Here is a 16,032-nt window from a genome sequence, read left to right as displayed (position 1 = left end):
CTCTTCGTTGTGGCACATGGGATCTAGTTCATTGAACAGCAATGGAACCTGAGTCCTCTGCATTGGGAGCCAGGAGTCTTAGCCATGGGATCACCAGGGAAGTCCCAAGAGGTTGTTTTTTTTAAGTATTTTGTACTCAAACAAGCCTGGTGGTGGTGGTGGGAGGGAGGGATATACCTTAACTATAGGACTCTCAAAGCCTTCAATGTGCTAATAAAATTGTGAATTTACAAGAGAGGAACACAATATTCAGGATTTCCTAAAATTAACTGACTATAATCTACTTTCTTCATGACTCACTGTTCCAAATAAATGTTGCTTTATTTAAGTTCTAGTTTTATATTTAGTCATTATTGATCGCTCAATTAAGGCATATATTGCCTTTGTCTAAATTCCTATAATTCCTCTACTAAAAATATTTATTTATCCATAAAAGAACAGTTGGTGTTGGAGCAATGACAACATTTCTTTTAGTATTCCTAAATGACCAAGAGAAATCAAGAAATGTTTGTAATGCTTACACTTTTACATGAGAAGGCAGAGAAATGTGTCATGTATTTTTTAGAACTATTCCCATAAAAAATAACTTAAATAGTAAAGAAAATTTTATTTCTTTTAAAGTATGTTTTTTTTATAGGGAACATTAACTTATATGGAGTATCCCAATTCCTAATACCAAATTAGGAATATTTGGTAATACCTACACACCAAAAATATTTTTTAATATAGCTGAATAATTTGCATTCACTTATTCAACATTTACTGATTGTTTACTATGTGCCAGGAATAGATGTATAGTAGTGAACAAAAAAGGCACGATTCTTGCCTTCATGGGCTTATCACTTTGCTTTTTTCTTTTATGTTACCTGTATTGTTACGAATACTTGCTCCAGAACTGCTTTATTTTTAAAAATACCTTTGATGTGGTAGGGATATAGTTAGGCTGCTATTTTAAAACCTCAGCCCTATAACTAATTTGTTAATGAGGAATGGCATGAATCATGAACTAAAAGCATACAGTTAACTGAGGGACAACAGAAAGCATGTTACTTGTATATTAGAAATACATATCATTTATGTTTCAAAGTCTTGTGTTTTATAATTATTTTACATTGAAATGCTATGAGAGCCAATTCTTTTCAATAAATGGTGCTGGGTCAACTGGATAACATATGGAACATAATGAATCTTGAATCTTACACTCTATACCATGCACAAAAATCAATTCCAGATGCACTGTAAACCTAAATATGAGTGGTTAAACAATAAAGCTTAGAAGAAAACATTTACAATTTCAGGGGTAGGTAAAGACTTCTTAAATTGAACAATGAAAAGAACTGATTAATCATGAAGAAAAAAATGATAAATTGGATTTCATTAAAATTATGAGCTTTTATTTATCAAAAGCCATCAGTAAGAGACAACTCACAGAGCAAAAGATACCTGCAATACACACATTTGAAAAAGGACTCATAGTCAGAATATACAAAGAACTTGTAGACATCAGTAAGAAGTAGACAATCCAATTGAAAAATAAATTGGCAAAAACTTGAAAAGGTTATTCACAAAAGAGGATATTCAAATAGACAACAGATAAATGAAAAGGAGTTCAATTTTATAAGTTATCAAGGAAATGCAGATTAAAGCAACAATGTAGAAGTATTTAATACCCACTAGAAAGCCTGAAAAGGAAAAGACAACTAATATCAAGTGATAGCAAGGACGCAGAGCAGAAAGAACTCTTCTACATCGCTGGCTGGAGTATGAAGTATGAACTAGTACTCCTGCTGTGGAAAACTGCTTCACAGTATCTATTACAAATCATTATAAACCTATTCCCCTGACTCAGCAATTCCACTCCTAGGTAAAATACCTCAACAAAAATGTGTGCACATTCATCAAAAGACATGCCATAGCATGTCATGTTAGCACAACTGATAACAGTAAAACTATTATCAATTCATATGCTCATCAATGTATAAATTACAGCATATTTATATAATGGTAGACTACACAGCAAAGAGAATGAATGAACCAGAGCTACATGTAACAGCATGGATAAATTTCAGAAACATAATACTGAGCAAAAGAAGACAGAACCAAAAAGTTAGTAGTGCATGATTCCACATACATATATATGCCTGTATGCTTAGACACTCAGTTGTACCTGACCCTTTGCGACCCCATGGACTGTAGGCCATCAGGCTCCTCTGTCCATGGGATTTTTCAGGCAATATTGGAGTGGGTTCCCACTTCCTTCTCCAAGGGATCTTTCCCACCCAGGGATTGAACCTGCATTGCAGTCAGATTCTTAACCAACTGAGCCACTGGGGAAGTCCTGATTCCATGTACACAAAGTTCAAAATTAGACAAAATTTATCTGTGGTGTTAGAAAGCACTATAGTTATTATCCTTTGAGAGGGAGAAGTACAGTGAGGGCTGGTGGTCTCTTTCGGGGTACTTCCTAGTCAAGTTGTTCTTTTTGATCTGGGTGTTACAGAGATGTATTCCCTTTGTCAAAAATTAGCAATAGTACATCTATGAGCTGTTTGAATGTATGTTATATTTCAATAAAACGTTTATCTGAAAAGTGCTGTGAGTTCCAAATATATCTTACACAATGCGAATTCTCTCTCAAATTCTCTACACACAGTTCAGAGGAATGATCACTCCTCTTTTCCCTGTTTTGCCAGAAATAAAATACTTGAAAATGGAATCTAATCCTACATAGGAAAAGAAAAACTGTAATTTTTATGGCATAGGGTTATTGCTCCTTGGAAGAAAAGCTATGACCAACCTAGATGGCATATTAAAAAGCAGAGACATTACTTTGCCGTTTGTCGGCCGTTTGTCTGTCTAGTCAAAGCTATAGTTTTTCCAGTGGTCATGTATGGATGTGAGAGTTGGACCATAAAGAAAGCTGAATGCCAAAGAATTGATGTTTTTGAACTGTGATGTTGGAGAAGACTCTTGAGAATCCCTTGGACTGTAAGAAGATCAACCAGTCAATCCCAAAAGAAATTAGGACTGAATGTTCATTGGAAGGACTGATGCTGAAGCTGAAGCTCCAATACTTTGGCTACCTGATGCGAAGAGCTGACTCACTGGCAAAAACCCTGATGCTGGGAAAGACTGAGGGCAGGAGGAGAAGGGGATGACAGAGGATGAGATGGTTGGATGGAATCACCGACTCAATGGACATGAGTTTGAGCAAGCTCCAGGAGTTGGTGATGGACAGGGAAGCTGGGAGTACTGCAGTTCATGGGGTCCAACGAGGCAGACACAACTGAGCAATTGAACTGAGCTGAATTGTAATAGGCAACAGAAAATGGTATAGAAAATGACTCAAATATAGGCTAATAAGAACCATGTATTTGAGTTAGCTCAGACGGTAAAGTGTCTGCCTACAATGCGGAAGACCTGGGTTCAATCCCTGGGTTTGGAAGATCCTCTGGAGAAGGAAATGGCAACCCTCTCCAGTACTCTTGCCTGGAAAATCCCATGGACAGAGGAGCATGGTAGTCTACAGTCCATGGGGTTGCAAAGAGTCGGACACAACTGAGCAATGTCACTCACTCACTCATAAAAGGATACCTCTCTAAAGGTTTAGACTATATATTCCCAGGTTTTTTTTCTTTTAGCCACATGGCATATGGGATCTTAGTTCACTAGTTAGAGATCAAACCTATGGCCCCTGCAGTGGAAGCACAGAGCCTTAGCCCCTGGACTGCTGGAAGTCCCCTAGTATCACATCTTTAAAGGCTCTTCATATGACACGGTATCCGATCTCTCATTACCCTTGTAATTCTCTCTGTGTTCTCAAACCATGCAATACTTAAAGCACAGTCTTAACAGCCTCACATCACAGTAGTCTATCCCAAATATCACACATTCATTAATGCAGTCTAAGAATTCCCAGCACACTGCTGGTTTATTTGGAAGTTAACTAAAACAACAAGATCTTTTTCATAATAAAAGTCAGATTTACCACATTCTGTATTTTTAAAAATTTAATTTTAAAAAAGTTAAATAGAACACTCAATATTTTTCTTGCTAAATGTAACTTTGTTGGCTTTGGCTTGTCACTGTAGTCTACAGAAAGCACTTTGATTCTGTCTTCTATCATTTTAGGTAAGTCTTCTAGCTTTGTGTAATCTATATATATAGTTCATATTTCCTCTATGTATTTATCCAAGTCATCACTTAAAAAATATGTTCATCCCAAACTGTCAAAGACAGACATCGAGAGGGTGTTGATAGAATCCTGACTTAAAGCAGCATTTCCCAAAGTATGTTCATGTAATACAACTCCAAATTAGCAAGGGACGTATTCTGTAAGTTTAGGTAATGCTGGGTTACCAAACCATTTCTCAGTCCTTACAATTCTAATGCACATGGTAAGTCTCTAAGAGGGGATTAGAGTATAAAGTGTTTCCTAAACTTAGCTGACTTAGAATCTTTTTTAAAGAAATCTTTTCTCATCCTGAGAAGTCAATGTTCCTGGCAAGACACTTCAGGACATACTGCTTGAGGGTGATAATGATACATCAGCCAATATTCTCTGGGGAAGAGACTGCTTTATTAGCTTCAACCCTATCTAACTGCATTTCATCTAACCTACCTCAAGCTCTCCCTATTATCTGAAGGATTATCAAGATATTGTCAGATGCAGCAATAATATCTTGCCAGTCTAATTTATCACAAAGTGAAACAGGACCAGGTAAAGAGGATTTGCTATCAGGATTATTAGTGCGGCATGAATGCTCAGTCCACCGTGAGAGTTATGCTCAATAAGAAGCTATGAAGGTGAGAGACATATTCTTAAAGTTTCCCACTAACTTGGCTACATTTTAAAAGTTTTAGTGATTAAACACTAATCTTTAGTTTCCTGGGAAATTCAGTTATATGGGACACCTCTTTTTTCAGTGACATTTAGTAAAGTTTTGCTATGTATTAAGAATGAGTTATTTTAAAATGTATTATTGAATACTATATATTATATAAAGAATCTTATAATAAAAATATTTAAAAATTTTCAGGTTTTCATTTTATGTATTTTGAAATTCTTTTGAAATCCATTTGAAAGATTATATTTAACAAAAGAGATGGTCTTTGTAAAAGAAAACAGATACAAACAAGTGTATCAAAGTCCATCATCATTTAGTGACTTCATTTCAGAACTGGGGGTAGAAGGATAGTAGGCTTTACTTACTAAAAAAGTATACACAGACAAATCATGTTCAAACAGCACATTTAAAATTGAGTGAGGAAGGATACTCACATAAGACAGTACCAGTACTGCTAATTCTCCACACTGTCAACTGGGTCAGAAGGTCTTAAAATGTTGTTGAGATAACTGGCTTCCATTAGCAAGCATGTGATTGGCAGGATGATAAAGTCTTTTCACTCACAGGTCAGCTATTTCCTTTTCTTTAGAAGAGGGCAATTCTGATGATCCATCTTTTAGCTACAGTCTCTCATTGAGTCCCAATTCTCTTGCCTTCAGCTTTGATATGGTTCTAACTTTCCTCTTGTATCAGCTCATACTTGTCATCAACTCCTCTATTCAGAACAGCAAGTACCAGGAGTTTGACCTCAGGGCAAAGTCCGGGTGGGCAGGTAAAATTTGACCACTGGACCTACTTCCTAATCTTTCATACCCAGCAATTCATGAAGCAGTATCAAATTCAAACTGAAAAACAGAAGCATGACCTCTTATAAGTACTATGAAAAGGGCTCTTTTGCCTTTCTAAGTACACTTGAAAAGAACTGTCAGCTGCCCTATTAAGACAGAAATGGATCACAGACCAGCAAAAAAAGAAGGAAAAGTGCAGAAATTCAACTGAAATGTAAATAAAAGTGTTAGCACCCTCTTTATGTTTGGTGATATACTACTTTAAATAAAAGTGTTAAAATAATATGCTGCTATGAAATATCTTTATGAAGGCAGGAGCATAACACTACTGACACTTTAAGGCATCCTTATTGAAATAATCACTGACACTGATAAAAAAATTATATCACCTTATATGAGATTAAAGTTTTCAAAACAAATTATATTTTTGGCCAATTTCCATACTTAGAATTTTACTACTAAACTATTTGTAAGTTAATCTGAAAAACAAATATAGGTGAAAAATAACAATCATTATCAAGTTATTGTTAAATTCATGCCTCTGAAATCATAAAATTCATGTTATATCACCATGGTGCAGTACTTAAAGAATTAGCTGCATCCTGTTTTAGAATAAATAAGTACAAGAAGAAAGTATGATTAAATGTTAACATTAATAATCAGGAAAAATAATTTTAAGCCTCTTTTAAGACTAGAAAAATTAATACATAAAAAGCTAGTTCATCAAAATTTTCTATCCACTACTCATTTTCACTGCATACTAACTACCATACTTTAAAATTGTGTTTTATATTAACTGGTTAGTTCTACATTAATCTTTTAACAGTTCTATGTACTTGTCATAATTCTAAATGTTTTAGAATTCTAATGTCATAATTCTAAATGTTTAGAACAGACTTTTTTATTCACTTAAATCTCTTCAAGAAATTACCTTGATGAGGAAATGTCAATCTGGACTTAATGCCTTTAAGTACACATACCTGATAAGTAAATCAACCAAAAAGACTTGAAATGTTTATTAATATTTATAATTATGCTTTTATAACAATTCCCTAGTGGGCTACATGCTTGTAAAGAGATTTTTTTTGCTGTCAAATGATGATTGTTTGAAGGAAGAAAGTACCTAGGATCAATCTTAATTTACTGTGAACCAACCACCTATCTGGGCAAATCAAGGAACAGAATCTTTGCCAAAAGCATTATAAATTATGTGATCCTACAGTGACATGGATGGACCTAGGGATGGATGGACTTACCATACTAAGTACACAGACATAAAAAGACAAATACCATGTGATATCACTCACATGTAGAATGTAATTTTTTTAAAAATACAAATGAACTTACTTACAAAACAAAAACAGATTTACAGAGATTGAAAACAAAATTATGGTTACCAAAGGGGAAGCATGAAGAAGATGGATAGATCAAGAGTTTGGAATTAACATATTCACACTACTATATAGTAGTATAGTAGTATGCTGAAGTGCTGTGCTTAGTCACTCAGTTGTGCCTGACTCTTTGCAACCCCATCGCCAGCCTCCTCTGTCGGAGATTCTCCAGGTAAGAATACTGGAATGGGTTGCCATACCCTCCTCCAGGGGATCTTCCCAACCCAGGGATCAAACCCAGGTCTCTAGCTTTGCAAGTGATTTCTTTACCGTCTGAGCCACCCAGGAAGCCCCATGGTAGTTAGTATAGCACAGGGAACTCTACTCAATATTCTGTGATCACTTATATGAGAAAAGAATCTGAAAAAGAATGAATATATGCATGTGTATAACTGAAACAATTTGCTGTAACTGAAACTCACACAACATTGTAAGTCAACTATACTTCAATAAAATTTTTTTAAAAATTATGTGATCCTAACTACAATCCTCAGTTCAGCCGCTCAGTCGTGTCCAACTCTTTGTGACCCCATGAACCGTAGCACACCAGGCCTCCCTGTCCATCACCAACTCTCAGAGTACACCTAAATCCACGTCCATTGAGTCAGTGATGCCATCCAACCATCTCATCCTCTGTCATCCCCTTCTCCTCCTGCCCTCAGTCTTTCCCAGCATCAGGGTCTTTTCCAATGAGTCTGCTCTTCGCATCAGGTGGCCAAAGTATTGGAGTTTCAGCTTCAGCATCAGTCCTTCCAATGAACAACCAGGACTGATCTCCTTTACGATGGACTGGTTGGATCTCCTTGCCGTCCAAAGGACTCTCAAGAGTCTTCTCCAGCACCACAGTTCAAAAGCATTAATCCTTCGGTGCTGAGCTTTCTTTATAGTCCAACGTTCACATCCATACATGACTACTGGAAAAACTATAGCCTTGACTAGACGGACTTTGGTGACAAAATAATGTCTCTGCTTTTTAATATGCTGTCTAGGTTGGTCATAACTTTCCTTCCAAGGAGTAAGCATCTTTTAATTTCATGGTTGCAATCACCATCTGCAGTGAATTTGGAGTCCAGAAAAATAAAGTCAACCACTGTTTCCACTGTTTCCCCATCTATTTGCCATGAAGTGATGGGACTGGATGGCATGATCTTCATTTTCTGAATGTTGAGCTTTAAGCCAACTTTTTTACTCTCCTCTTTCACTTTCATTAGAGGCTCTTTAGTTCTTCTTCACTTTCTGCCATAAGGGTGGTGTCATCTGCATAGCTGAGGTTATTGATTTCTCTCAGCAATCTTGATTCCAGCTTGTGCTTCCTCCAGCCCAGCGTTTCTCATGATGTACTCTGCATAGAAGTTAAATAAGCAGGGTGACAATATTACAGCCTTGATGTACTCCTTTTCCTATTTGGAACCAGTCTGTTGTTCCATGTCCAGTTCTAACTGTTGCTTCCTGACCTGCATACAGGTTTCTCAAGAGGCAGTTCAGGTAGTCTGGTATTTCCATCTCTTGAAGAATTTTCCACAGTTTATTGTGATCCACACAGTCAAAGGCTTTGGCATAGTCAAAAAAGCAGAAATAGATGTTTTTCTGGAACTCTCTTGCTTTTTTGATGATCCAGAGGATGTTGGCAATTTGATTAAGAAGAGGTGGCAAGAATACACAGAAGAACTGTACAAAAAAGATCTTCACAACCCAGATAATCACGATGGTGTGATTACTCATCTAGAACCAGACATCCTGGAATGTGAAGCCAAGTTGGCCTTAGGAAGCATCACTATGAACAAAGCTAGTGGAGGTGATGGCATTCCAGTTGAGCCATTGCAAATCCTGAAAGAAGATGCTGTAAGTGCTACACTCAATATGCCAGCAAATCTGGAAAACTAGCAGTGGCCACAGGACTGGAAAAGGTGAGTTTTCATTCCAATCCCAAAGAAAGGCAATGCCAAAGAATGCTCAAACTACTGCACAACTGCACTCATCTCACACACTAGTAAAGTGATGCTTAAAATTCTCCAAGCCAGGCTTTAGCAATATGTGAACTGTGAACTTCCAGATGTTCAAGTTAGTTTTAGAAAAGTCAGTGGAACCAGAGACCAAATTGCCAACATCCACCTGATCATCTACAATCCTACATGACATTATAAACTAGAACAGCATAAAATTCATAGAAAACTGAAAAAATAGTAAACAATAAATATTAAAGGACTCGTTTTTCTATATAATCTTACTAGGGAAAGAGGACAGCAACAAAGATAACTACTTGTGAAGAAAACAGATCTACCATCAATAGTGAGAATATCTTCTGGTAAACTGAAATGGAAGTTCAGAATGCACTTTTTTCATTTTCTACTATCTTCCCCAACTTAGTAAAGCTAATCATATATAGATCTAAGTAGCTAACCATCTACAGATCTAGGTCACTCATAACAGTGTTCCTTGTTTGGCATAATACACGAATGCTGACTGTAAACAGAAATAAATGTGATTATATTTTATATGTTCAGTGCTTTACAGATTATAATTGGGCAACAGGAATGGCTTTTCTAATTTCCTTCTAAACCTGACTTGAAATACGAGTTACTTCCACACGACTCACTGTCATATAAGTACTCCTAGCCAGTTTGTGGATACTGTGATTTTCTAAAGGATTATTAAGTTCCATAAGGATGGAACTATCTTTAATAATACTTCTGTGCGGATTTTAACCACATCTCCCCTCTCCAAATAATTAGTACCTAGTAGTTCATAAATACTTATTGAACATTGGCTTGGAATGAGCAAAAGCAGCTCTACGGTCAAACATTTAATGAAATCAGAGCTCTTTAACGTCACAGTGGAAGAGTTTACTCATACCAATAATGGTGGAGCCCCATCTATCTCCACCCTCCAAAGGGGATGGGAGCATTAATAGACTGATATTTAATTCTATCTTCATCTGGTTCTTCTTGCCAAAGGCGGCAGTCACTCCTGTTGTCAATCCCAACACTCCTGAGCCCTCTTACTTGGATTTACCCCTCCTCCACACTCTTGCTTGATTAAACACCTTAACCCTGGGATTAAGAAAGAAAAAGGAGGGGGAAAGAGGAAGAAGAGCATAAGAAGAAAAATTATGAGGGAGATGGGACAAGGTAATATGGAGAAAATAAAGAAAATGACAATATAGTAGAGAAGTTAAAGAGTAGTAAAAAGAATAGAAGAGATTTAAAAATCATCACATTTGTCATTATATTTAGAGTTATATGACTGGAAAAGAATTATGTAAACGTTACTACCACCACCATAATTAATTACCTTTAAAAATTAGTTTTATTCTTCTTTCTGGAGGCATACAGAAAAACCATAAAAATAGCACTCTTTACGCTGACAACATTTTAATCAAGGGATTCCTTTTATGGTTGTAGTAATTTATACTTAACTTGGGTCCTAACACTAATGTTATACTACCAAATTTTCATATATGACCATAAAATCATTAAGAACTTAAAGTATCAATAAACCAAAGGATAAAGTTAGTATTTAGTCATGTGCTTTGCTAATAACAACTAAATTAAATAGTCACCAACAAGAATGCCCTATGAGGTTGAGACACGGAATGGATACAGGTTCAGAGAGAAGGACCAAACACCTAGTTATCAAAGAAGCACTTCTCTGAAGAAAAGTTGTTTCAAGGCAAAAACAAGCATTCCTGTAGCATTAAAAAAAAGAAAAGAAAAAGGCAAGAGGTAGAAAGCAATAAATGAAAAGTACATTATTACATCTTACTTGTCTGAGGTCAATAAATGCAAGTTGCAGGGTATCCCCTTGGAATCCTGGCACCGGCTCAGAGCTGGCAAACACTATTTTAAAAAAAAATGAAATAAAAAAACAATATATATATATAAACAAAATTGCAAAATATACAAGGGTTTAAGCACTAAATTAATTTCTACTCATTAAAAATATATTAAAATATTTACAAGTAATCATTTCAAATAAAGACTATTTATAACCTTCAATTTCACCACTGAGAATGTTCTCCACACCCATTACCACAAATATTTCAATCATTTTAAACTTCTAATCTGCCATTTAATTACTCTAAATCATTAATTACAATAAATTTTAAATGGTTATCCCACAAAAGTTCAAGGGTAGTAATATACTTCAATCAAGAAACGTTTTTTGACTCTTTTTAGCCTTAGGTGAATAGAAGCATTTTGAAAATATACTGATGGCATGGTTATCAAAATACTTGAAAACATCTGCTTTGTTATGGAATATGCTCCATAAAATCCTACTTCTAGCTAACAGCAACAATAGGCAGCCATGTAAGAAAGCAACACATAGGTGAAATGTTCGAATTAGCAAAATGAGGATGATGCAGGAATGTCTTTCTTTCAAATAATTTTTTTCCATAAAGGAATCCCACTTCTTTAAAAACTAGGGATATCTTAAAAATTAGATTTAATAAGACAGATTTCTTAATATCTTTAGACAAAAAATATTTTGAAAGAGCCAAGCTACACAGTTAGAGATCATAATTCCCAGACAAGTGATTAAACCCAGGCCACTGCAGTGAAAGTGCTAAGTCCTACCCACTGGACCACGAGGGAATCTCTTTCAAAAATTTTTTGTACTTACAAAAATTTAATACTAGTAACACAGCTTTGTTTAGTTAATTGAAGACAATCTCAATACTAGTTATTCTGAAAACAAAAGCCTTGTGGCTCATCAAAAAGACCCTATCATTTTACACACATGCTTCTCTGATAAGAATACGAATGTCTGCCACCACTTGCCCTCCCCACTAATACCTGACTTTTCTTAGAAAGTATTGCAAATTTTCCATTTGTTAATTTATCTGAGCCGGTATTTTAGAAACCACAAAAAATTTTTTATATATTTTGGAATAACAAAAATAATTCTTAACTTTATTTTCTATGTGAAATATAGTTTAGAAAGGCTCAAAATCAACAATTAAAAACCATAAATATATGAAAGTCTAGAACAGCTTAATTTATTTGGCATTTTTGGAGAATGAAGAATTCAAATTAAGTTTTTATTGTGCATGTTGTACAATTAATGATCACTTTTACTTTAAGCATAAAAACTTTTTTTTAATCATAAGCATTTTTTCCTAAAATTTTAAACTGCATCATAATTCTTTCCATGTCTTTTTAAAAAATAATACTAAATAATATTTAAACTTTTCTTAATTCTCTTCATTGATAACCATTAAGAACAATTTTTATTCTACACAATAAATTCCCAGGGCTGCTATAGTATTAACTATTTTCTATTACATTTAATAGCTCAGAATGCTGTGTTCTTGTATCTATATTTTATAATTTTTCTGCCTTCTCTCTTATGGTTTTTACATAAATTCTTACTCCCTGCTCTCTCACTCATCTCTTATTATGTCATCTATAATCTTCTTGAGCAGGTAAGTCAGCTAATTGTACTAGAATAGTACCTAAAGGAAGAGAAAATATAGCCTGAACAGGATCCTCTCCCACAAGTAATGTGAATGAGTTTATATATGCCATTGAGTATATGTACCTTTTAGTTACTCAGAGTTACACCATTTTCCTCCCCACTTCTGGTTCTCTGCTAGGTCGGTACTAAGCAGCTATGCCCATTAGATGGGTGACTACATTCACCTTTCTCAGGCCCCCTATTTCTGGAAAACTAAGATTCATTCAGCAAACCTAACCATACTTTTCACTGTTTAGTATAATTTACTCACATCACTGTCTTTTCACACAATGGAAAGTAGAAAACTTTGGGACTTCCCTGGTGGTTTAGTTGGCTAAGACTCTGAGCTCCCAATACAGGGGGCCTGGGTTCCATCACTGGTCAGGGAACTAGATCCTACATGCCACTATTAAGAGTTTGCATGCTGCAACTAAAGATCGCTTGCTGGAACAAAGCTCAAATTTCCCATGTGCCATAACTAAGACCTGGCCCAGCAAAAAAAGGAAAAGAAGTAGAATAGTTTCATACTGGTACAACTCCATCACCCCCTACCATGGCCCAGATAACTGGTTACCTCTCTTTTATAACATGAGATCTTCACTGAAAAATAACATGCAAAATTCTAATACCTTAAAAGTAAAGATTTTTTTTTAATCTAAAAAGTTCTTTTCTTAAGACCATCCAGCATATTGTTGGCTTTTTTGGCAAGTCTCAGGCTACTCTTTCCAAGTAACAATTAACTATTAATCCCTAGTTGTCTCTAACCAAGACTATAAATGTTAGCTCAGCTTCTACCATCACCATATATACAGACACACACACACATAGACCTCCTATCACACAAAGAGACTTACTTTATATATCAGACACAAAAATCAGCTCAATTCCAATTTTACTTCAATTATTATCTACTTAATCTTCCAGAATTTTTCTACACGGAAAATAATCTGTCAGTTTTCTGCTCTCTCAATTCCTATTTGAGATACTATAGTTTAATAAGCCCCAATGCTTGGCATTAAACTAAAGAGCTTAGTGTTTAAAATTATAATAGTACCATAAATTTATATAGTACTTTATAGCTTACAAAGCACTTTCTCACATACCATCGTCTTTGATCATTATAATAACTTATCTTAGTAAACAGGGCATGTAGATGATGGATCACAAAGTCTTGTGGCTAGAAAAGACACTCTCTTTGGAATATCTCTAAGAGTCCTCTGAAAGCTCAGTTTAAAGACACCATGTTCTTAATTTTAAAGGGCAGGGATGTTTAAATTGATTTGTCTAGGATCACACAGCTAATTCAGATTTCCTGATATTCAATTCATTGATCCATTATCTGATTAAGTATTCAGCCTCATCTTATATACCATCTCTCCTAATTATGTAACCAATATGGAAATGAAATTCATTACTTTATAGCTCTCAGGTCTTTCCCACAAATTATTCTTAGGGCCAAGAGGCTTTGTATCTTTTTCTTTACTTCTCTAAAACTCTGATGCAGTCAATCCTGTTGTTTTTAACCTTCTACAGTATCTTGAGTCTGAATCTGTATCTACCTTAATTCAAGCTATCATCATTTCTTGCTTGGATTACGAAAATATACTCCCTATTTGGTCTCTCTGCTTCTTGTGCACTCTTTCCATCCACTTTCACCAGTATGATTTATATCAGATGTAAATATGATTTGTGACACTTCATAGTTTAAAACCTTTCACTGGTTCCCCATCACCTTCCCAATAAAGTAGACAAGTAAGGTCCTTTATAACCGATCTCTCTAAACTGATCTCTTACCACTCTGTAGGGGCGCCTTCCAAACCACATGCACTTCCTTGTATGCGCCACAACCTCTTTTCGCAGTACCTCTGCTCCTTCTGCCTGGAGCATCCTTACTCTTCTTCAGTGGGCAACTCTTACTTATCCTACCTACCGTTCCATACATCTTCAATGGAAGACGTCCATTACCCTGAAGGTTGGGTTAGGTCCCTCCTCTGTGATCTCACTGCAACGCCTAACACAGCCTAACTACAGTACCTGTTTTCCTATCTTATAATTCATTGTTTACCTGTGTTTTCCCACCAGACCATATGACTACTGGAAAGTGTAAATCTAGAACATTCTGTGCATATTTCATGTATTTATTTCAAAATAATTAAGGGTGGGTAAGAATACTCCAAATGTTTCCTTCAGCCAAAACTAAATCGTGAGTTCATCCACCAAACAAGAAGCTCACAGAAAGAGAGATTTTGGGTTTTGTTTTAACCTTCACATACTCTGTGCCTAGTGTACAAGAGATATTCAGTAAATGTGTTGAATGAATGAATAATACAAACAATTCATTTATTCAAATGCTGTCCCAATAATTCTAGAGATAGATTTCAAGCTATGAACTTCTTAAAGAACTGATGACTAATTTTGTTTGGGAATCCCTTTAGTTTGTTTTCAGATCCCTCCTTGGCTCATCCAGATTCTCATTTTGTATATGCTTTGTCATTTTCTTTGTTTTCTCTCTTGGGCCAGCTTTTTATTATTTTTATTTAATAATACCTACTTCCTAATATGATTTCTTTGTCTTTGTCATTAGTCAGACCATTAAGAGTATTTTTTAAAAACACATGTTGATTTTGGTCTTTCAATAAGATATTTAAAAATAGGTTCCCAGCTTTCTAAAGTTTTTTGTTGCTTTTTTCTAAAGAAAGTAAAAATCTTTGTTTTTTTTTTTTTCTCTTAGTGCCTCCAATTTGATTATTTCCTCTTAAAAACAAAACAACTTCATGATATATTCATTTCCTCTTATTTTTTGCTATAACATGGAACTTAATACTGATTCTGAGTTTAAAAATTCTCTAAGATTAGAGAGGGAGGTGTCATCTTATTGGTAAGGTAAAACTTTGCTACATTAGTCTAACTGGGAAGAAGATAAGACTGCATTAATTTACATGAAACTGAAAGCAAAAAATAACACCTGCTAGAGAAATTGTGGTAATAATGACAAAAAAAAAAAAACCTTCCAAATTGTAAATCTATGAAGTTTTAAGAGAATAAACAGTATCTATAGGGGGAAAAAAAGAGCTTCCCTGATAGCTCACATGGTAAAGAATCTGCCTGCAAGGCAGGAGACCTGGGTTCAATCCCTGGGTCAGGAAGATCCCCTGGAGAAGGAAATGGCAACCCATTCCAGCATTCTTGCCTGGAGCATCCCATGGACAGCGGAGCCTGGTAGTCTACAGTCCATAAGGTCGCAAACAGTCCAACATGACTGAAGCAACTTAGCACACATACACATAGGGGAAAAAAGCACTAATTATTTGTAAATATAACAAGACTTTAAGTAGGAAAATATGCCCTTCCTGCCCTTAGGATCTATGCACAGATGTACAGGGTTTGTATGGAGGGAGGAAAGATGGCTTAAGAAGTCAGGCTGTAAGTATCTATCTTTGGCATGAAAATATAAATCCTTAAACAGTCTTGTCCTAGGCAGACAGTTATCTTTATCATAATATGTAGATTATTTGCAAACAATCTATATAGAGTAAGAAAAGTTGTCAGGGG

At 35.4% G+C, this 16,032-nt stretch overlaps 1 protein-coding gene across 7 annotated transcripts in view; it reads right to left on the bottom strand.

Moving 5' to 3' along the window:
* The window catches only part of EXOC6 (exocyst complex component 6), a 195,064-nt gene that overhangs the window by 23,154 nt on the left and 155,878 nt on the right, over positions 1-16,032 (bottom strand). For 4 of the 7 annotated variants that reach the window (XM_040254531.1, XM_040254533.1, XM_040254534.1 and 1 more), the window contains one exon: positions 10,789-10,862. In XM_040254531.1, coding sequence (XP_040110465.1) covers positions 10,789-10,862 — 74 coding nt within the window. Of the gene's footprint in view, positions 1-5,281; positions 5,693-10,781; positions 10,863-16,032 lie in introns of all 7 variants that reach the window. The other 3 variants (XR_005723511.1, XR_005723512.1, XR_005723513.1) reach the window with 2 other exon arrangements.

Source organism: Oryx dammah, unplaced genomic scaffold (genome assembly GCF_014754425.2).
Source record: "Oryx dammah isolate SB20612 unplaced genomic scaffold, SCBI_Odam_1.1 HiC_scaffold_14, whole genome shotgun sequence".
In the NCBI taxonomy this organism is placed as follows: domain Eukaryota; kingdom Metazoa; phylum Chordata; class Mammalia; order Artiodactyla; family Bovidae; genus Oryx; species Oryx dammah.
This window is presented reverse-complemented; position numbering and strand designations above follow the sequence as displayed.